This window comes from Cavia porcellus, unplaced genomic scaffold (genome assembly GCF_034190915.1).
Source record: "Cavia porcellus strain 051 isolate PalLab524CR breed Dunkin Hartley unplaced genomic scaffold, mCavPor4.1 scaffold_5, whole genome shotgun sequence".
Lineage (NCBI taxonomy): Eukaryota > Metazoa > Chordata > Mammalia > Rodentia > Caviidae > Cavia > Cavia porcellus.
The window spans coordinates 58,899,518-58,922,569 of NW_026947488.1; the positions used below are offsets into that span (position 1 = coordinate 58,899,518).

Consider the following 23,052-nt stretch of genomic DNA (forward strand, 5'->3'; position numbering starts at 1 on the left):
GTATACATTTATGCAGTCTTTGATCAATCCCAGAGCATCAGGCAAATTGAGATGCAGTATCTCTAGCCCTTTTAAAATCTCAAACCCAATTGCAGTAGGTTGACACAGCCTCAAACGTGAGACTCGCCTGTCAGCTTCCTAAGTAGCTGGGGTTACAGGTGAACACCGCATGTATACCTTTAATTAGGGATTCCCAACTTCATTAATGGGAGGTGAAGAGCAGATTGCAGACATAGGTTACACAGTATTCCTTCATTCTCCCGACTTTTAAAGCCTTAACTCCAGCCTGGCAAGTGTTAACCACCATTGGAATTTTTTTTTTAATAACGAACTTTAAAATTTATAGTCTTTAACCCTGGGCCAGGCATTGTACTAATCAGGTAAACAAGTAGCAAATGTGTGCTGGTTCATTCCTGAAAGCCCTTCAAGCACAGGATAGGGTCAGGTGGTTTAAGTACCTGGAAGTCACAGCTGGTAGTGCAGGCGCCCTGGCTTCCATACCAGTGTTTTGGCTCTAACACGTTCTTAACCTGGAGGGTCTGCTTCCCCTCTGCTCCTTGGGTTTCACACAAGAGAAGGAAAACAGGAAACAAGTGTCCTTCGATGCTGACGTGGAGATGCACTTTGCTCACCCCATCCCAGCCTGGCATGGGCACAGCATTCTGCCTTTAGCTTCCCTCCAAGTACAGTGGAAAGTCTTTAATGCTGGGGTAAGTTGAGTTGTCCTGGTTTTAAATGGCTGGGTGTGGAATTTTAGTTTTTTAGAATGTTTTATAAAAATTGCAATGACATTATTACAGAGAATAGTGTAAGACATGCCCTTTACAAACCCAATTTCAACAAATGTGACAAAACTCAGCCTGAGAACACCTTCCCGTTTGCCTGGGTTATTTTAAAAGTAACTTCTGACCCCTTTCATCCATATTTTACCAGTAGATGCTTGGCGGTGTGTGTGTGTTTTGGGGGGGGGGGGTACTAAGGCTTGAACCCAGGACCACCTCCCTGAGCTGCATCCCCAGCCCTTTAAATTTTTAAGACAGTCTTCCCAAGTAACTGAACTGCCCAGGCTGGCTCAGCCTTCAAGTTGGCTTACCAATGGATGCTCTTGACCTAAAGGCCGTTACACACCTAAGAAATCTCTATATTATCGGATCTCCTGTTTTGTCACTGATTCCTCTTGGTGCTGGATGCAGGCTCAGGTGAACCTTTGATGCAGTCTTTGAAGACTCCCCTCATTTCCCCACCTTATTTTTCTTACCATTGGAAACCTGGTCATTTGGCTTGTAGAAATTTCTGTATTCTGGATTCAGCTGAGGGCTTTTCTCCTGTAAACAAGTATTGTGCTAGCTAGTTGTTCTACAAGTAGCTAAGTTCACAAATACAGGTGCATGCATGGCTAGAGATTCTGGGTTTCTATGGAGGAAAGATTGGGCTTCTTTGCACAGCAGTGTTGGAGTAATTTTATCATCCTGTAGCTCTTGCTCCTCCAAACTGTCCTGAGGCCCAGAAGATGCTTTTAGTGAAGACACAAGAAATACGTCTGCTGTGCATCCTCAAAATCTCAATGCCCACCTTCCTTCACAGACAGATGCCGCTGTGCTCCTGAGATGGGCTGCTTTTGGTGAGGACAGCAGCTCAGCAGCAGAGGCCACCAGGAGAGAACTGAATGCTAGCAAGGAAGAGGCTTGCTTCCCATGTGTGGTCAGGAGAGCTCCGGGTACCTACACTTCATCACCTTCACATGGCAGCGCTAGGCGCAGCAGCCCACACCTCCTCCTGCAGGGTCCTCCCCACTGCTGACATGGTCCCCAGGGTGGGCTGTGCTCCCCAGCCCAAGCTACCTCCAGCAAGTTTCTTTACCTCAAATCTGGGAAAGAGGGCAGCACCCTCTCCTGATGTCAAGTTCTGCCCAGCTTCCTCAGTGTTAGCCTAATAGCTGCTTTTTGCAATTGCTATTTTTATATTTTTAGTAGTTGCTTTTTACTAGTTAAAAGAATTTTAGTATTAAGAGTTTCCTGCTGTGTTTGTTTCCAGTTTTAGTGCTGGGTGACTCTTAAGATCTGAATGCTTAGTTAACTTGAGTCTAATTAACAGAATAAGGGTGGGATACTAATTTGAGTTATTGTTTTTATTCTTTATTGTCACATTTCCAAGTTTTGGTGCCCGAAGTTGCAAACATCATGGAAGTTTATACAAACATACATATACATATATACAAAACATGTATATAGGTTTAAAGCCCCACGTTTCTCTTTAACCCTGTGCTCAGGTGCCTATTAAAGAGTAAAATCAAGGAAACATGAAAAACCCCAATTGACAACTTTTGTTTTCATGAATTAAATGATATTTTGGAGCACATCTCATCACCATGCAAATTCCACTGAGCTACAGCCTCAGATGTTTGAGAAAAATAAACATCTGTGTGTTTTAAAAACAACCTAGCTAAGGAATCGTACTTTACACGTAACTTTTTTTTAAAAAAATTAAGGAACAGTATTCAGTGATTGAATTCCAGGTGTTAAAAACTTCAATTGGGATCATCATTACTTTCTGGAACAATTCTTTAGGCACTTGTCTTTATTACAGAAATCCATCACAGTAACATTCAGGCCATTAACTTAAACATTGGATGTTTGGTAACCGAAGAGCAGTTGATTAGTGTATTCTAGATCGTTTGACTTTATTTTTCTCTGCAGAAGCTTTTCTCTTTTGTGATAAGCCAGGTCCAGGTTCCTTATTATTTTGAAGAAATGAAACAGCTTCTGGTAGACAGTAATTTTCTACAGGAGGAGGAGATTCCTGTAAGGGCAAAGTAAACATTTCTTTTTCAGATTTCAAACTTTAAATCAAGCAACAGTTTAAATCAAGCAACAGATTCCTTTACTCTGCTGTGCCTTTTTTTTGGACAGCACTGAAGATTGAATCCGAGGCTTTTGCATTGAGCTATGTCCTCAGCCGTATTTATTTATTTATTGAATGTTTTGAAGCAGAGTCTTGGCAAGTCAATAGTTGCCCAGGTAGGGATCAAACTTGTGACCCTCATGCTTCCACCTCCAAGAGTGTTAAGATTACAGGTGTACTCCTTTATTCTACCTTCCAGTAGAAAAACAATGCATATTAACTCCTTTGCCAGTCAGCACACTGCATTTAGTGAAGAGACCCTGTGAGACAGTCTCACCCTTTATCAAAAAAATGAGTGGTCAGCTCAGATACAGTGGGGCTAGCTAGCTCAGACCTTAATGGTTTCACAGGTAAAATAAGGATTAAATATGGTCAGTAACTGTCATTTAAGTGTATGTTATTAGGTCTCGTATAATATTCCCAAATACAGTACATATGAAAACTTTTTCTGTCTTTTGGAGACAGGGTTTCACTATACAGTTCAGGCTAGCCTCAAACTTGGAGCAATTCTCCTGTCTTACTCTCCCAAGTGCTGGGATTACAGTTGTGAACCACCATGCCCAGTCCATATAAAATTTAAAGTTAAGTAAGGTACTCAGTGACACATAATCATCCCCATTCCTTGGAAGTAAGACCTAGCGGCAAAATAATCAGCCTTGAAGACCAGAGATCAAAACTGCCAGCCCCAGTCCACTTATGCTGGCCTTACCTGCCGTCTTGTTTGGTGGTTGCTCTGCAAGACAAGGCAAGGCTGAGCCGATTTAGGCAGGCATTTTTGATTTCTAGTTCAGCTAAGCCCTACTTGCAGGTGGAAAAGTCAAAATTCAGGCTCTTCACCTGACTCCAAAACACCTTTCTTCTCTGCAACCAGTTACTAATATTGGAAAAAAGGTTTTTCCACCTTTACTATTACATGTAATAAAGTTTAACTTTCTGGGAAATGCAGTAGACTGAATAACCCCTGGAAATAAATCACCACAAAGTAGCAGGTAACTGCCTTTTGACTTAGTTGTTCCACAGATAGAGCTATAAATTCTATCATATATTGAAGGCAACAGCTTTATGTAAGACAACAGATTAAACAGAGGGAACTTAAAGCTGGAAGAACAGAATGGTACACTTTTCCATTTTTATCTTCTGCTTTTAGTCTGAGTAGAGGCCCCAGTTTGTGGTGAAGACTGGCTAAACCCTGACAGCAATGGCTGAATTCAAGAATCAGACAGGATGGCAACTGCAGCCCAGAAAAGACAAAGTGGGGAGCCCTAAGGCCAGTGTACAGAGCCTGCCCTCACCTTTGCTTGGCCCTAAATTGTGTGTGTGCAGAACTGACATGAGCTGAGGCCACGGAAACTGACACTTGAGCTGCCAGATCGAATCACTCCAAACTGAAATACTCAGATATAAACAAATGTTACATGGTATCTGTGTATTGGGAATTACAAGATGATCATGAAAAATAAAAGACCAAATTAATAGATATGCAATTTTCCTTGTTTAAGTAACAATAGAAATTTGCATTCATCTTACAATTAATGCAGTTCTTACCAAAATTCTTTTATTTTGGTGGATATAAACAAACCTACTTTAAAAATGACCATGTGTAAATATACATCCCTATAATCTCAAAAAGACTGTGTCTAGCCTGGGAAAAATTAGCAATACTCTCAACATTAAGAAGGGCTGAGGGTGTAGCTTGGTGGTAGAGCACTTGCCTAGTGTGAGGAGGAATGGAATGATAGCTGGTAGCTCAAGTTGGAAAACTTCTAGAAAAAGAACATTAGAGAGTACATTGGCACCCCAGGAAAACAAAAGCTTCTCTGAGAGTCATCAAAGAAATACAAATTTAAAAATTGTGACGTGATTCCACAGATGGCTAAAAATCAAGTGATTGTCAATACCAAATGTCAGAATATAGAACTGGATAATCCTTATCCATACAATTGAAGTATAAAATGCAAACAATCTCTTTGAGTAACAGTTGGCTTTTTCTTAACAAATTAATGCATACATATTATCCAACTTGGCAGTTCTACTCCTAGACATTTGCCTGGGAAAAATGAGAGAAATGAGAAAGTACACCCATAGAACAATTGTTTTTTAAAAGTAGCACTGGGGACTGAAATCATGTCTCACATATGCTTAACAAGTGGCCTAGCACCGAGTGGCATCTCACTGCCACTCCTCTTTGGGACAAAGTCTTGCTAAATTATCCTGGTTGGCCTCAGGGCTTCAATCTTCCTGCCTCAGCCTTCTGAGTAGCTGGGATTATATATTAGTGTGTCACAGTGCCAGCCAAAGGCCTAAACAGTCCAGGAAACTATCAATAGGCAAATGAATAAAGTATTATCTTTGGACAAAAGAATATTATGCAGGGCTGGGGGTTTAGCTCAGCAGCATAAGCGCCTGCCTTTCAAGCAGGCAGTCGTGAGTTTGATCCCTGGTATCGATTAAAAGGAAAAAAGACAAAAAAAAAAAAAAAAAAAAAAGCATATTATGCAATAAAAGAAATGAACTGATATACACTGCAATTTGGATGGATCTAATCATCATGCTGAGCAAAAGCCTTACATAAAAATAGTACATATATGATGCCATTTCTATGAGGCTCTAAATCGGGCAACACTAACAGTAGGGGAAAAGAATCAGAACAAAGGTTACCTCTGTGGGGCTGGGATAAGGAACTGTCCTGGAATGATGGCCATGTTCTTCATACTGACAGGTTTGCAATACACTGAAAACATATGATTTCTCTGTACCTTTTTTTTTTTTTTTTTTTTTTGCTATCAGAATCAAACTCAAGACCTTGTGCTTGCCAGGGAGGCACTTATGCCACTGAGCTGTATCCCCAGCCCGTCACTGTACATTATATTAAAACAGTAAATATTGGATTCCCCTTGATGATACATATACATGCTCAGTATTTGAGGAGGTAAGTATACTGGTGTCTGCAACTTTCAAGTGTGTAAGAAATAAGATGAACTGATAAGGGAAAGATAGCAAATGTGATCAAATGAATGAATGAAAGACACAAAGAGGAAGTACAAATACTTAGTGCTTAGCCTTGCACCTTAAAAATGATCACTAAATACTACTGGTTCCTACTTAGAATGATCAGCAATTCCTGGAAGGAATGAGACAAAAGGGTTTTCTATATCTTCTCAACCCATCCTTTCTCATATTAGGTAAATTTTTATAACATCTGAAGTTGTTTAAGGCCAACTCTCCCCATGTAGCTGAGGCTAGCCTCGAACTCTCTGAGTCATCCTTCCCCAGGCTCCTGAGTGCCGCGATTACGTGTGTGTGTGCCACAATGTGTGGCTCAACACATTCACAACAGGGCTGTAATTCATAGGCCTCATTGCCAGGTAGCTCTGAAAATGCAGCACTGTCCCATCACGTGGCCCAGAACAGCCCCACTGAGTGGCACTACTTGGGGCAAGAGTGTGTTAAAGATTTTTGTTTCTTGTTATTTAGGTGTTCAAGTAGCTATTCCTGGGTTACTAATACTCAGTATATCTTCTTTATGATAAAGGTTTGACATTTATGTCTCAGGAATATTTTTTGTACTGAGAATCAAACTCAGGACTTCATACTTGCCAGGCAGGTGCTACAGCATTGAGCTAAAAAATTCCTGGCCCTACTTATTTTTTTTTTTTAGTTTATTTATGAGATAGGGTCTTCCTAATCGGGCTCCTGACTGCCAGGATTACAGGTGTGTACCACTATGCCTGGCTTCGGAATTCGTGCTGTTAAAACCCTGAGTAACGGCACAAGCAGCAAACTCCTACAGGAGGCTAAGTGTTGGCTCCCCTTCTATACTACTCCATTTTAATCCTTCATAGTAGGGTACTCCATATGCCATAGCCTGCTGAGTCATGATGGCTTTCCTTTCAGGCACTCTGGTACCATGAAGATTTTGCTTTGCCCATTCAAAGCATACCACATAGGCCAATTCCAAGTGCATAAATCCTCCAGCAAACACTTTGTTTATTGCTGTGTCTAACACAGACATTTATCTAATATCAACACAAAGGTCAAGAACCTTTAAAGAGGGCCTTTGGATAATTATCCTTGGACACCTAGAATCAATTTCTGGCTTTTGTTTTTGAGACAGGTTCTCTCTATGTGGTTCAAAGTGGTCTTGAACTCACTTTGTAGCCCAGATTGACAAATTTACCATAATTTCCTGCCTTAGCCTCCCAAGTGCTGGGGTTACAGGTGTGTGCTGCCACAGCTGGCAATGAGCCTCTTTTATACCCAACATTTTAAAGGGGAATTTAGAAGTTTTTAAAGGTTGTTAGATAACTTTTATAACTTCTTATAACTTCTGTGTTGAATGCTTCCATTGTGTTCTTTACAAAAAACGGAATGATGTGAAATGCACTGAGGACAGCAGGCACCTAGTGTTCTGTCAGGAACAGGACAGGCTCTGGATGTGTAGTTGCTCTCTCACGTCTGTAAGCATGGCCCTGAAACGGGGGAGTCACATACAAAACGTCACACACCTGCATAAGGTAGTCGGCAATGTACTCTGTCCTCAAGCAGTACACATGCTGGGCAGCAGCTTCCACTATGTTAACTCCTGAGTCATCCGGTTTCAGTTTATTAAAGTCAGAAAAGAGATGTGTGGCCTCTTTAAATAAAGCCAGCGAATGACCCGGTAGCACCTAAGGAAAAAACAAATACCAAAGTGTCCCAAAGCAGTTCAACAGTACAGAGCTGATCACAGTGATCTCCATTAGACAATAATTCACGTACAAAACCAAGTGAACTGATTAGATACAGACCTTTGCTCCTCCTGACTGAAGCAAACGCTTGAAGCCTGCTTCTCGGGACTGGTCAACATGTAAGATAACCTTCCACCCGCTAAATGCTCCCTAGAAATAAATAGCCTCTGTTGAAATCATATGGAAAATGACAAAATACAGATAATGCATGATTTTATCTATAATCAGTTTTATGTCAACAGCTAATCTAATCATTACTTTGCCATCATTTTATGTCTCTGGTCAGACACTGCTGCCTGGCACACAGCCATCATAAATACTTGAGGAACAAAGAAAACACATCATGAAGTAACATTTAAAAAGTCAGCGTTACTACAGGCATACCTGCACACTCATAGTTCATGTTGTGAAAGTCATAACAACCAACATATGGAACCAGTCTAACTACCCATCAACCTAATAAGTGGATAAAGAAAATGCCATGTGCATGTGTATACATCATGTATACACAATGGTATACTATTCAAAAGGATGAAACTGCATTTGCAGGAAAATGGATAGAATTAGAGATCATCACATTCAGCAAAATACATTAGACTCAACAAATACCACATATTCTCCCTAATATATGGAATCTAAAAAGAGATGACATGAAAGCAGAATCCCATTTTCAGATAGGTAGAAGGGAACAAGGCATGGGATGGAAGGCAGGTAACAGGGAGGATGGATACAATCAAAATGTATGCATTTAACCCCCCTGAAAATGTTGTGATTTACAGGTTAGCAAAAGTAAAAAAGCATTTTTCCCTATCGATGCAAACTATACAGCCTTCCTAATCTGATGTACAAATTCATTGTTGAGTGAGTCTATGGACCCAGGTTAGAAACCCCTGAAGCAAGAAGCTAAAAAGATTCTTTGGAAGAAACACTGTAAGAGCCATATTTTACACATATAAATTATTTTTTAAAAAGCTACCAATATATCACTGGGCATGGTGGTGCTTGCCTATAATCCTAGCATTCTGGGAGACTAAGGCAGGAAAATTGCAAGTTCAAGCCTTCCCTGGGCAACACAGCAAGATTAATCAGACACTGTCTCAAAAAAAAAAAAAAAAAAAAAAATTAAAAGGACTGGTGATAAAGCTCAATGAAAAAGCCCTAGGTTCAATCTCCAGTACAGAAAAGAAAAAAATAATCACTTTCCTGTCACTAGGATGAACCACCTAACACCTATAAAAGAGGAGAAAACCATCAGTTAAATCTACAGTGGGTGGTGAGCAGGCTTCAAGACAGAAACAACATGGTGGAGGGTGATGCGGAGCACAGCTGATGGGTAGGGCAACCAGGAAGCAGACAGAATAGGGGGAGCCTCTGCAAGGTCATACTCCCAGCAGCCCACCAACCAGGCTCCACCCCCTAAGAGCACCATCAGGCATAAATTCATCAATGGATGGATCCCATGATCCAATCACCTTCCAAAAGCCCCACCCCTGACCACATGAGCATTTGGGGGGACATTTGGAGCTAAATCATAAAACTATCTTACTGTCAAATATATTTAGAAGTAAAAGGAATTATATTAAGCTTAACTTAAGAATGTACAATCTAAACATAGCAACCAAGAGATAGGAATTTTTTTTTTGGTCTTTTTGAGACAGGGTCTCGCTATGCAGTTCAGGCTGACCTTGAGCTCACTCTGTAGCCTAGGCTGGTCTCGAACTCGCAAGGATCCCCCTGCCTCAGCCTTCCAAGTGCTAGGATTACAGGCGTGAGCCACCACGCCTGGCGAGATAGAATTCTTATTTGATCAGACATATTCTCTTAAAAAAAAGCTGGACAGGCACAATATGAATGCTGCTTACATTACCTACATAGTCATATGCATCATACCTCAACAATGCCTGATTCTTGCTTTTGCTGGAGCTTTTTTCTCCACCTCATTGCTGCAAGCGCTAGTCTTCGCTGTTGAACGCTGATGCCAGTCAAAACCTCAAGTATGGAGCTGCTTCCCCATTCATACTCTTCTTCCTGGAGAATTAGTCCAGTAAGTGTTGGAGTCCCCACATTAAATGGAGCCACTGAGATACATACAGGTTTTTGCCCTCAGGGAACCTTCAATAAGATGAAAGCTATAAATTCAGTTGTAACAAGAGAGTACCATAAATAGTAAGCATAAAAATATTTAACCAGGTGCGGTGGCACATGCCTGTAATCTCAGAACTTGGGAGGCTGAGGCAGGAGATCACTGTTGAGTTCATGTCCAGCCTGAACTACAAAATGAGACCCTGTCTCAAAAAAACAAAAAACGCTATACTATTTAATGAGCAAACGTTTTGTAACATGGAATAGATATATATTAAGTTAGTCAAGTACACCTGCCCTTTTCTTTTTTTTTTTTTTTTTTCTTTCTTCTTTTTGAGACAGGGTCTGAAACTGTAGTGCAGCCTAGCCTGGGACTCCCAATCATCCTGCCTTAGACACCCGAGTGTTAGGGTTATGGGCACGCACCACCATGCCCAGCTCCTCACCAAACTTTCAATATATATAAACCAGAAAGATACTGCATATAATTCTAGAAACATATGGCAACTATGCTTTGGTAGTTGGTGATATTTAGGTAACCAGCCTTTATCTGCTACAAGACTGACCTTGCGAAAGGACATCAATGGAGGCAAGTAGAACTCAGTTATCTGGCTACAGGAAAGATCTCTATATTCAATCCCTCACTGAAAACTTCAAAACCTACATGAGTGGCCAAGTGTGGTGGCACATAACTGTAGTTTCAGCACTTGAGAGGCTGAGGCAGGAGGATCATAAGTTTGTAGGTAGCCTGGGTTACACAGCAAGATATTGTCTCCAAAACCCAAAACAATACAAAACAAAGCATGGTAGATACACAGCTATGTTTACAATAATTACAATAATCAGTTTATAGTAAGTCAGTTTACAATAATTAGATTAATATTTAATGGGTTAAAAGTAAAGATAAAAGATTACGATGAGACAATCTGGAAACTTTTTTTCCCTTTTGTGATAGGGTCGTGATATGTAACTCAAGCTAGGCTTGAACTTACTACGTAGCCCATACTGGCCTTAAACTTGCGAAGATCTTCCTGCCTCACCCTCTTGAGTACTGGGATTACAAGCATGCACCGCCACACCTGGCTGAAACTTTTTCTTATTAAAAGAATGTTATTTCAATTAAAAACCACTAACATTCCAATTAAGTAACTTAAAAAGTGGGTTAAAAACCTGACTCACTCTGTAAACTGTTTTTTCTTACTTTGTGACTGACACTCTCAGAAGGTTGGTATAGTCCATGCAGGGATCGCCGAGACACACTTTAACCCTTCTCATGAATGTGAACACACACCTGCACGAAGTGGCCAGCGGTCCGGCATGCTTCCAGGTAGGAGCGGTGAAGCACCCACTTCCCAGCCGCCACAGAAGCTAAGTACTTCTCATTTCGCAGTGGATGTCCCACAACAATGTGTGTACAGCTGGGGTCGAAGCACTGCTTCTCCATCACTAACCCACCTTAGGTACAGAAAAACTGGTTACACTTCACTGAGTCTTCACAGAAAAAATGCAATCTTAACTATCCATACACATTACTTATAAACAAAAAGCAGTGATTTAAATAAAAAACTTCACATATGTATATATGTTAAAATGTTTAAACTTTTAAATAAAAAGTAGACAAAGTAGTAAAATGAACCCATACACTAGTTACCTAGAGTGTAAATTACTAAAACTTTACAAACCACTCTTCTCTCTATTCTGTAGTTTAGCAATAAAATCCAGGGCCTCACACCCGTTAGCAAGTGCTCTATCATTAAGCTACATATCCAGGCCTAAGATTTTTCATGTTTTATTGCGCCATGTTAAGCTACCAGCTTATGCTGCCACACTGTGATGTTTCTGACTCTGTACAGCTACTGCACAGGTGTATAATGCAACACCTGTGGCAATCAAACACCTGAGGCACTGCTAATCCTAATGGAGATGTGCTGTTAATACGCATCAAGTTTCAAAATAGCACAAAAATAGCACAAAAAACTTTGGAACGTAATACTGATTATATACTGAAAATATCTTGCATACTATATAAAAAATAAAATACCGTACATGTTTAAAGTTGACTTCCACTGTATATTTTTACTTTTTAAAATGTAGCTACTAGAGATTGTAAAATGGCAGAATGGCTCATGTCCTACTCCTAGGGGACAGTACTGTGACAGCACATTAGTTCACACTTCCAGTCTGTGCTGTAGCTGCAGGTGGAGAGCCTGAACACTAGGGCCAAGGGTCACTTTACAAAGAAGGCATTCTGCTCTGGAGGTCATAAAAACGTGGTTTTACTGTAAGCCTATAATTTCACTGATTTTGCTCTGATACATGAAACTCTTAAACCTTAAATGTTAGTTTCAATTGAAATCTCTGAAGTCCCATGACCTAGTGACTTCAGATTTAGAATGGAGTTCATAAAGTCAAAGCTTAGATAAATACCCATATTTTTTTTCTCAATTTCCACACCTTACAATTGGTATTGATATTGACTATATTTAACTTCCAAATAAGATTATATAATGAGCCACTTTTAGGTAAAATACTGGTACCTAGTTTTTCAATCAGATGACAATAATCAATACGTTCTTGAGGATTCAGAGATGACAACTGAAATATGTACTGTTTTTTTAATTCTTCATGAGTCTCCTCTATTGTTACAACCTAGAAAGGAAGAGTTTTTTTAAGAAAAAAATGAACATGAAAAAGTTATCAGGTAGTTGTGACATTTTAGTCATTTTCTGAATTATCAAATACACAAATACCACAATGAAAAGAAATGCTTTTCATCATTTGATGCACCTTTGAGAGCAACAAATTTCTCCTACATCATAAGAGCAATATTCAAGGCTGCATCAGATTAACAAGGGTCAACGTACCTTTTCTTTAGGGTGTGGAGCCACTGGTGGGTTGGCCAAGGGGAAGGCAATACTTGGGGCCTGAGGTGTAGGGATCAAGTGATCATCCTTTGCTGGAGTTTCCATTTCCTCAGAGGTTGGATGTTTTGGGGCTTCAGTCTCACATTTGTTTCCAGGGTCACAGACAGCTGAGGGCAGTAAAATGCTGCACTATGATATTGTCCAAATACAACTAAGAACAAACCCCAACGTATGTTCTCACCTGTCTCATGTAAGATGAAATTAAACACAAATTCTGCAATGTAAAAAGTACATGCAAAAGAAGTATCCTGTCTAAGATCTAAATGGTAAAACAGAAATAGTCTGCTGGAAGATAAAATAGGTACAACTCCTGAAAGACACAGGCATAGGCAACGCCGTTCCAAACAGAACTCCAGTGGAGCAAGAAATAATACTAAGAATCAAGAAATGGAGTCATGTCAAATTAAAAAGCTTCACTGCAAAAGAAACAATCAACGAAGTAAAGAACTTATAGGATGGGGGGAAAAAAATTGCCAGCTACTCCTCAGACAGGAGACTAACCTCTAGAACATATAAAGAATTCAAAAAAGATCCCCCTAAAATAAAAGACCTAATAAAAAAATAGGCAACCAAAATGAACAAAATTCTCTGAAGAAGTACAAATGACCTGTAAATACATGAAAAAATGTTCCACTTTGCTGGCCCTTATAGAAATGCAAATTAACACTGAAATATCCTCTTACACCAGAAAGAATGGTGATCATCAAGAGATCAAATAACAAATGCTAATGAGGCAGCAGAAAAAGAAACCATCCTGTATCATTGGTAAAAATTAAACTAGTTCACCTACTATGGAGATTCCTCAAAAAACTAGAAACAGAAATTCCACTGGACCCAAGTATTCCCTTATAGAAATTTTCCAGAAATAGATAAAATAATATTACAGTGACACATGCATATCCATGTTTATAGCAGCACAATGTCATAATAGCTAAATCTTGGACACTGTCTATATGTCCATCAATAGATGAATGGATAAAATGTGGTATTTATACACAACGGGTATATTATACTCTGCCATAAAAGCTATCTTGAGGCATTTGTAGGCAAAAGGATGCACCTTGAGAACATGTTAAATGAAATAAATCTAGGCACGTAAGTTTAAATATCACATGACTTCTCTTATATGAGAAACCCAAACTATAAATAAAGGTTAGCTAACACGAAGTAGGGAGATCTTTTTCAAATGGGGAGAAGACCAAAAGATGGAGGGAAGGAAAGGAAAAGTGACTGAAGAACATAGAAGACTAAATTGGAAACAGAGCTTTTTCAAATGCAAAGAGTAGGAGCTGGAGGCAACAGAGGAAGGGGTAGGGAAAGGGACAAAAAAGAATTCCAATGTGTTCTGTACAAGTACAAACTCCCTACAATAAAAGTACTCATTATGTACTGTAATCAGGTACTAATTTTTTTGTCTTTTTCCTTTTTTTTTTTATCGGTACCAGGGATCGAACTCACGACTGCCTGCTTGCAAGGCAGGTGCTTAGGCCACTGAGCTAAATCCCTAGCCCCCTGGTACTAATTTTTAAAAAATGAACAAAAAAGCAAAAACAAGAAAGTCTCCTATTTCTAGAGCTTACATGTACACACAATATAGTTTTAAAATGACAGATGTGTTACCAGTGGTTTTCTAATCCTTTCTTTAATTGCTAAGCTTTCATCAGTAAAGTATAATCCAAATTTGTAAAAGCAATTCTTCACTTGGAGAAAATGAGAGGTAGAGACAAGTCTATATATCTAGTGTAGGAAAATAATCATACTATGTGAAAAAGAAGAAACAGTGAAGATGACAGAAAGCATGTTTTCAAGGTAAAGTTTGTGGAAGGGCGCTGGGTTCTGTCCTCACTCAGCATCACTCAAAGCACACGGGGGAGGAGGGGATAGAACACCAACACACAATCACAATTCAGGAAAAAAAAGATACAAGAATTCAGAAAGCATCTCGTAATATCCAAAGAAGAAATGTAAGTACATGCTGGGTAGAACTCAAATGAGAATGAGATGACAGGGAGAGAAATAAATGCAAAAGAAGACTAGAATGAAAGAAAGAATGACAGTGCCAAACAAATGTGTGGGGGGGATCCTAATCCTAATCCTAAATCTCTAAATTTAAAGATAAAAATATATTTTTAATTTACTGATAAAGTACTTCAATTTATAAATTATTTTTCTGATTCTTAAATTTAAAATCAAATCCAAAGGATCTAGTAAGTTTTCAGACATGTTTATCTTTAAGAGGTCAACATGTACTTGATACAAACAGGTATTTGAAAGAAACAGATTTCTTTCTCATTACCTTTTTCAACAGTTTTTGAATCACATAAAGGCTCTTGAAAAGGAGACTCCTCCAGCTGTTTAACATCAGCCTGAAGCTCTGAGTACTGTGTGGAACAACTAGGCCACTGCAAATTGCTGGCCAGCCTTGCTCTCTCCTCCCTCGCTGTGGGGTCATCCCAGATGATCTGTTCATTCTGGGAGGGCTCTGTGTTAGCATCAGATGCTACTTGACGAGACTGCCTAAGGAAGAAAAGCAGCGATTTTAAATCAACAGCCACGACAAAATCCTAATGCACAGAGCTCACAAGACTGTAAAGACTGTGGTTCCCTTTCATATGCCCACCACCTGGCACAAAGTAGGCATTTGATAATATTTACTGAACAAATGGGCCCAGGGAAATGTCTTCTTTTGAAATGTCTCTTAACTTAAACATATTTTGATTGAATGTCTGTATATTTAAATGTCAAAGGGGAAGTGCAACAGCGTCAAAAAATTTTTTCTTGAGACAGGGTCTCACTATGTAGTTCAGACTAGCCTTGAGCTCATCTATATAGCTTAGGCTGGCCGTGAAAACAAAGTGATCCTCCTGCCTCAGTCTCCTGAGTGCTGTGATTACAGGTGTGCACCACCATGTCCGGCTGACAATTTCAAATTTTTAAAAAAATTCTAAAATAATTGCTGCACTAAAAATCTCCAATATTTCTTCATTACATAAAACATGGTAATGTTTAGAAAATAGTCGATGATTTGTGTATTTAATCACTTGAAATGGTAATAACTATAGTTAAATGAGAAGTTTATTGCAAAGGCTTCCTTCTCAGGTCTTTTGACCCTGCTGACCATATTTCCCAGAATCTAAGGTGCTCCTATCTCAGATTGAATTTTTTGGTATAATCGTAACAACTGCACATGAGGATGGCAAAATGCTATGTTCCTCACATTTATACATTTTTTTGTAAAAATGATTTACCAACTGACAGTGACCTGAAAGTCCTTTTGCCTCTAAAACAAAGAAGATAGACTTTTATTCCCAGCATACATTTACTTACCCTGATTTGGCACAGGACTTAAATTCTCTATAATGCTAAAACATGAACTGCAGTTTATTAAACAAAAGCCACTACACTCAGCACTAAGATAAAGAATTGACCTCAGCAAAAGAAAACCAGTAGTTCATTTAATCACTAGAAGAAATAATCCCCTAGCAGTACACAATTAGAGAATTTTCCTTTATCAGATAGTTATGTTTCTGTACTTAAAACACATGAATTTTTTATCACACTTCATCAAGACACTAATGAAAGACGACTTGCGGAACTGCTTTAGAAAGCGCCAAGAACAATTGGTAAATATGTTCAAGAACTGCAACCACTTCTAGAAGAGATTTAGAGTACACAATACAAAGTTCCATAAGAAATAACTACTCTGTGTGTCTGTGTGTGTGTGCGCACACTCACTATTTAATACTAAAGAACAGAAAGGACTCTAAAGTCAGGTAAAATTGGTGTTAAAATCATTTCTATCTCTGAGTTTTATACAATAAAAAGTATTAATCCTGTCTTTCTGGAATCAGTGCTTGCAATGGGACAAACCTCTATGCCTGCCTCCTACCTCCAAGTAAGAACTTGGAAAATGCTAGACGCAAAGGCAAAAAAGAAGAAAATCTACTCATCTGGCCAAAACCAACTGAAGTAATGGACTATACTACTCATTGTTTGGATAAAATGAGGCCCAGTAATACAGTACTTTCACTTAACAGTCTAAACTTCCACTTTACAGCTTATTTAAAAAACAAAAAATTGCACTGACTCATAAAACTCAATCACCAGGTACCTCTCCCAATCACCTAATGTTTCTTCCATCAGTGACAGGTACGTACCTCAGTGCCTCTAGGACTCTACTCCGCCCACTTCGAGTGGAGCGAGTGCTTTCAGGGGTGGAAGAGGCACTGTTACAACCACTTCTTGACAGGGAAGTCCTCTGTCCTTGGGGTTTCACTATGGAGGTTGCAGACATTATCTCCTGCAGCTGCTTTTGGAAGTTCTCTCTCATCTCCAAGGTCTGTGTCAGAGCTTGAAACAAATATACCGATCAAGGTAAACTTTTCTTTCTGAGCATGTCTTACGTTAAATATTTTGTCTATGTCTGGCTGAACACAGATTTATTGACCTGATATTTACTAAATAATTATCAAAGGGTATAGTAATGTTTTAAGACTAGGAACTACACAGAATACAAAGCAGTCCTTACCGCAACACTGTACGTGAAATAACTTGGAACACTTTATAAAGTTCTGTAGAGCTCCCTGTCTGCTTCTGACCCAGTCTTACAGTGTGCCACACTCTAAGATACAACACAGTGATCTGTGTACGTGCCTCAACTGCAACTATATAGTCACTGATAACACAGACTATAACATACAAACCCTCTGACTTTAATAGATGCTGAAGTAGTCGCTAACTGCTTTTAGAATAAATGGAGTAGGGTTAGGGTTAATTAACTAGCGAAGCTATAGGCAAAGCTCTGGTGGGATAGAATGAGTAAGGAAAACAGAAGACACTAATCTATTAAAGAGAGCAGCAAGATCTATAAGGTTATTAAATGCAACACTGTAATAGTAAGAAATTAAAAATAACCTATAGATGCCTATCAACAAGAGATGGCAAAATAACGCAGGGCCACCACGCAATGATAACCAGGCAATGTAAAAACACAAACACTGAAGCAGCTCCCTCTGTACAGCCACCTCTCGTTGGTGTCTGTTAAGGTGCTATGTGGCCATGATCTCTGACACTCCTGTTGCCCTTCTCCTCCTCTCTTTCCTGCCACCTCCCCATTCCTAGAGAGAGAATTTTGAAATTAGTCCAGTTAATACCCTATGCCTGTCAGTGTTCAAGTGAAAGGCAGAGTTGTACCTCTCCCTTTAAATCAAAAGCTAGACATGATTAAGCTTAGTGAGGAAATTACATAAAAGCTAAGACAGACCAATGATAAAACTTTATTGGATGGAGAGTTGCTTCTTACTGGTAATCAAAGAAAGTGATTTCTTGAGATGGAATCTAAAGAGATGCTGTAATCACTGTTGGGATAAATGATACAGAATATTCTATAAGCTCAGTGGACAAAATCACAGGCAGGGTTTGACTCTAGATGTGGAAAGAAGCCTTACTCTGCATACCACAGATAAACTTTTCATGAAAGAGTCAGTGTGGCAAATGTCTCAGTGACCACTGTGGCCCAGTCGGTTAGCAAAGGTAAGATGCTCTATCAGCAGAAAGATCATGGCTCCCTGAAGACGCAGATGGTCATTAGAATTTTCTAACAATAAAGTATTTTCTTCCTTTTAAAGTTTTTTTTTTAAGTTGCTGGGAATGAACGCAGAGTTTTGCATATGCTAAGCAAGTACTCTACCACTGAACTACATTCCCGACACACAGTATTTTTAAATTATATACATATTTTAAAAGGCATAATATTATTGCACATTTAAGAGATTTTTCATATGTACTGAAAAGCCAAAAATCTATGTGACTGGCTTTATTGTGACATGCAGTGTAGTCTGGAACACAGTAGTGTATCTCCAAGGTTTGCCTATACTGATATGAAACAATCCCCCAGCTGATATTAAACAAAAAGATTAAGGAACAAGGCAGCATACACAGGTGATGGGGATGTAACTCAGTGGTGCTTACCTAGCACACATAAGACCCCGGGTTTGATCCCAAAGCATCACAGAAATAAAAGACAGTGTATGTTAGTTCACATTTCACTTGTTTTTTAAAAGATGGGAAAAGAGAAAACATATATAGTGTATATATAATTGTATATGCATAAAACAGCTCTAGAAGATAACAAATTATTAACCCTGGGAAACAAGAGTGAGAGAAACTTCATACTTCCTTCTGTATCTTTAAATTTATGTCATTATGTTAATAAATTTAAGACATTAACACCTATCTTTAATGGAATAGAGCTGTATCACACCAACTCTACAAAATACCTAGTCCTGTAAGTTTCCTAAGTATCACTCTTAAATCATTTAAAATTTTACAAATTACTACTTAATAACTGCCATAGAATCCAGAATCAATCCTCTGTATACACTTTACTAGTGTTTAGCAACATAGCTAATTTTATTTTTTCCATCTAATATAAAGAAGTATTTTGTATACGAGACAAACATTTATACAAATATTTCTTTTTGCAATTGAAAAACTTTACCTCCTTTAGAATCATTCCTTCCACTTCCATCTGACAGTGTAGATTCTTTGTTACTAGTAGTCATATTGTCTGCATCATTTTCTTCTATAGGCAAATGATCTAGCTATTCAAAAAGAAAAATTGTAACTCCTCAGATGAAGCAGTAAGCTCTCACAGCAATCTAGGATTACATATGGTGCTTAGGGAGAGGCATGCTGTCCACATCACTTACCTCACTGGCCTTTATTGTGGAAACAGCTGGAAGCACCTGACCATTGCAGAGCCGGTCATCCTGCACTGCGCTGATGTCCAGGCTCATTTTGGGATTGTAAGTATGAGGATAAAGGGATTCGGGAAGATGTTTGTATTCCTGGGCACACTGAAATACAATGATGTGCTTTAAAACAGGACTGAACAAAACTTGAGCAAATGAATGATGTTAAACAGGATACTTAAGGACAGTCAATAGAGTATATTACAAAATGACAGAGTTACAAAGTTTTAAGAATTTTAGTTTACAGTGAAAATTTCTATGAAATTTTTAAATTATAAAATTTCTATGAAATTTTTAATTTATAAAATTTCCATTCATACCATTTTTAATTATTGAAAGGAATCAAAGTCAGAAAGAGGACCCATTAAAGGTCTGTTAACTATTTAAAGATTTTAAGAATTAAATGTAACCTGGGTGTGGTGGTACACACCTGCGATCTCAGCTACCTGAGAGGCTGAGGCAGAAAGACTACAAGGCCAAGTGCAGTCTTAGACCCAGTGTCAAATAAAATTCAAAAGAGCTGGGGATGTAGGGGGGCAATCCTTGGGTTGAATCCCCAGTACTGACGGGGAAAAAAAAGAACTGAAAAGAAAAAGAAATGTGAACTGTGATATGGTTTAGAGCTTTATCATCCTCCAAAAGCCCAGAGTTGAGGCTTAGTGGGAAGTGTGCGGGGACAGGCCCTGGAAGGGACTGTATACACTATACCCCTTTTCCTCCTTTACTTTCCAGCCACGAAGTAAGTGCTCTAGCGTGTGCTCTTGCCATGGGGTGCCTACACTGCTTTACATACACCGACGTGGCCTGTGTTGAAATGTGTATACATTTCCAATGGGAGAGGAGGGGTGGGGGTGAGGGGACACTGCTTACTTCTAGAAGCCAGTGCTCTGAAACAATGTGTACTCCTCTTTCTTTCACAGATTTATACTCTCGACTGCTATCATTTGGCCGGCCTTGATAGATGAAATGTGTCACTGTCTCATCAAAACTCCACCTGAAATAACCAAATACAAGAAAATGAATAAGTAAGAGAAACACTCACACTGGTTAAGATGATCACTATTCACTATGAACAGAATATTCTGACCTACACAAAACTTTCAGAATTAAGAGTAAGCAAGACGATAAGACTCTCACTGGCAAATTTTACATCTCGACGTACCCAAATGCAGAGGTCTTTTTATGGTTTATGTCACTCAAAGCCTCATGAACTAGCAGGTGGGGCTTTGGGAGATGAATGCATCACAGGGCATAACTCACTGGTGGATTAGTCCCGCCATGAGCTAGTTTACTGCTATCTGTGCAGGTCCGAGGCGGGGCATGATCTGAGGGGTGTGTCTCCCCCTCTGCAGCTCGCCCCCTTTCCTCTCTGCTCCCTGGCTGTAACAGTGTGAGCAGCTGACCTTCGCCAGAGCTTTCCACCATGCTGCTTCCGGCCTGGAATCGGGGGCTACAGACTACACTATCAACTGGGAGCTAAAACAAACCTCTCCTGCTTTCAGCTGCAGATGTGGGCTATGGTGCCCAAAGGACAACATGACTGGACACATTTCGAAGAATATTCTTTCTTTACGTGTTCAAAACTGTTTCAGGATCCTTCCCTAATGTGTACCACTTTGTAGTAAAGGAAAGTAGTAACATGTTGCAAAGCATCCAAACCCGTCCTCGAGTGGCTGGTTATCACTACGCACTACACATTTGTTCTCTGTCCCACAGCAGGTGATGTATGCCCCCCATCGTCCGTCACCTCATTCACTCCTCACCAAAGCCTGAGCACTGCACCCCATTCATTTCATAGCTAACGAACTGAGGAACATGGTAGGGAATCTGCTGAAGATATGCAGTACGCAGCAAGGCCAAATGTGACTTCAAAACCCATGCTGCTAACTCAGTATGCTAAAAATCTCCTGATTCTTCTCCTGAGATATTCAGGAAAACAGCCTGAAAAATGTAAAATATACCATCTTTCCAAAGCTCAAGTAAAAATGAAAGAGAAATAAGAGTTATAATTCTAGCTGGGCGTGGTGGTGCACACCTATCCTAGCACTCGGGAAGATGAGGCAGGAGGATCACCACAAAGTGAAGGCCAGCCTTGGCTACACAGTGGATTCAAGGCCAGCCTATACTACCTAGTGAGACTATCTCAAAAACAAACAAACAAAAGGCGTTTCCAAATATAATTACCAAAATAACTCTTGTGGACATTTTTCCATTTCTCAAATAACAAATATCCCTGAATCTTTCACACAGGCAAAAGTTAAGCAAATTAAAAGCAGTATTACAAGCATCTAAATTATAAGCATCTCTATTTTTCATTGCTCCGTGCATCCTTAAAAAACATTAAAAATGGGCTAGGGATATAGGTGGCACAGCACCTGCCTGGCAAGGTCCTGAATTCGATTTCTGGTATCCCCCCAAAAACACCAAAAATATACCCTGCCTAATTCATTAGTGCTAATAACTATCTCTAATTGCTGTCAAGGTAAATCACAGTATTTAAATATCAAGTACTTTGATATTTCCTTTAAATAGTTAAATGAAGCTTTAAAAAAAATTTTTTTTCTTAAAAAGTTGTTGTTTGAGACAGAATCTCACTATATAGCCTAAGCTGGCCTTAAACTCACTATGTAGCTTAGGCTTACTTCAAACTCATAGCAATCCTCCTGCCTCAGCCTCCATAGAGCTGGGAGTGCAAGTTTGTGCCACCATATCCGGCAAGTTTAAACATATTAAATATCCAGATAATTCAGAAAAATAGAGGAGCTTTTACTTGAATCAACTTGATTCACCTTTAATGTCACTGTGATATTAACACAGAAACTGTGACTTTCGGTCCTCTGAAGTCCTTTACCAGTAGCTGTAGATGGTACAGATCATGGATGGGCAAATTTTCTTACAGGCGAGATATGAATGCCTTGGGCCCTACAGGTCAATTTCTTCTACAACTACTCAACTTTTGCCTTGTTAGATGAAAGCAGTCAAAAACAATCATAACAATGGTCAGCCCACTGACTCTGATCCAGGTAAGTGCTTTTACCAACTGTGCTTTGGAATTTCTTTTACTCACTATGAAGCCCAGGCTAACCTCAAACTTGCAGTAATCCTCCTACTTCAGCTTCCCAAGTGCTGGCATTACAGGCAAGTACCACCACGCCTGGCATTTTCAACTACCACTTTGTTCCAAGAGGTACTGTGGCAATTTGTGGGGGCTGACTGTTTGCTGAAATGTGTTCATCTTCTCCACTATTGGTGGGAATAGACTAATGCAACCACTGCGGAAATCACAGACGATTCCTCAAAAAACAACTAGGACTAGAGGTTCCATTTGACTCAGCTATTCCTCTTGTTGGTATCTCCCCAAAAGAATTAAAAGCATCATACTACAGCAGCATGTGGATACCCAGTGGTATATTTTATAAAAGTCAAATCTTGGAAACAGCCCAACTACCCATCAACTGGTGAATGGATAAAGATGTGGTTTTTTTCTACAATGGAGTACTACTCTGCCATAAAGAAGGATAAACTTGAGACACTCTGAGACCACACTCATGTGTAAAATACATTGGATATGTAAATACCATGTAAATACCGTGTTATTTCTTTGGTGTGAGAAACCAGGACCAAAATGTATACTAAGTATTATGAAATAGAAAGAAAATGAGGAGG

At 39.4% G+C, this 23,052-nt stretch overlaps 1 protein-coding gene across 5 annotated transcripts in view; it reads right to left on the reverse strand.

Moving 5' to 3' along the window:
- Nucleotides 1-2,113: 2,113 nt before the first annotated feature.
- Nucleotides 2,114-23,052, reverse strand: part of Topbp1 (DNA topoisomerase II binding protein 1) — a 59,056-nt gene continuing 38,117 nt past the window's right edge. For all 5 annotated transcript variants that reach the window (XM_063249016.1, XM_063249015.1, XM_063249014.1 and 2 more), the window contains 12 exons: nt 20,257-20,380; nt 19,345-19,491; nt 19,134-19,236; nt 16,792-16,984; nt 14,931-15,151; nt 12,575-12,741; nt 12,248-12,359; nt 11,002-11,165; nt 9,519-9,656; nt 7,689-7,778; nt 7,407-7,568; nt 2,114-2,799 (listed from right to left, as the gene is read on the reverse strand). In XM_063249016.1, coding sequence (XP_063105086.1) covers nt 2,656-2,799; nt 7,407-7,568; nt 7,689-7,778; nt 9,519-9,656; nt 11,002-11,165; nt 12,248-12,359; nt 12,575-12,741; nt 14,931-15,151; nt 16,792-16,984; nt 19,134-19,236; nt 19,345-19,491; nt 20,257-20,380 — 1,765 coding nt within the window. In that variant the 3' untranslated portion in view covers nt 2,114-2,655. The remainder of the gene's footprint in view (nt 2,800-7,406; nt 7,569-7,688; nt 7,779-9,518; nt 9,657-11,001; nt 11,166-12,247; nt 12,360-12,574; nt 12,742-14,930; nt 15,152-16,791; nt 16,985-19,133; nt 19,237-19,344; nt 19,492-20,256; nt 20,381-23,052) is intronic.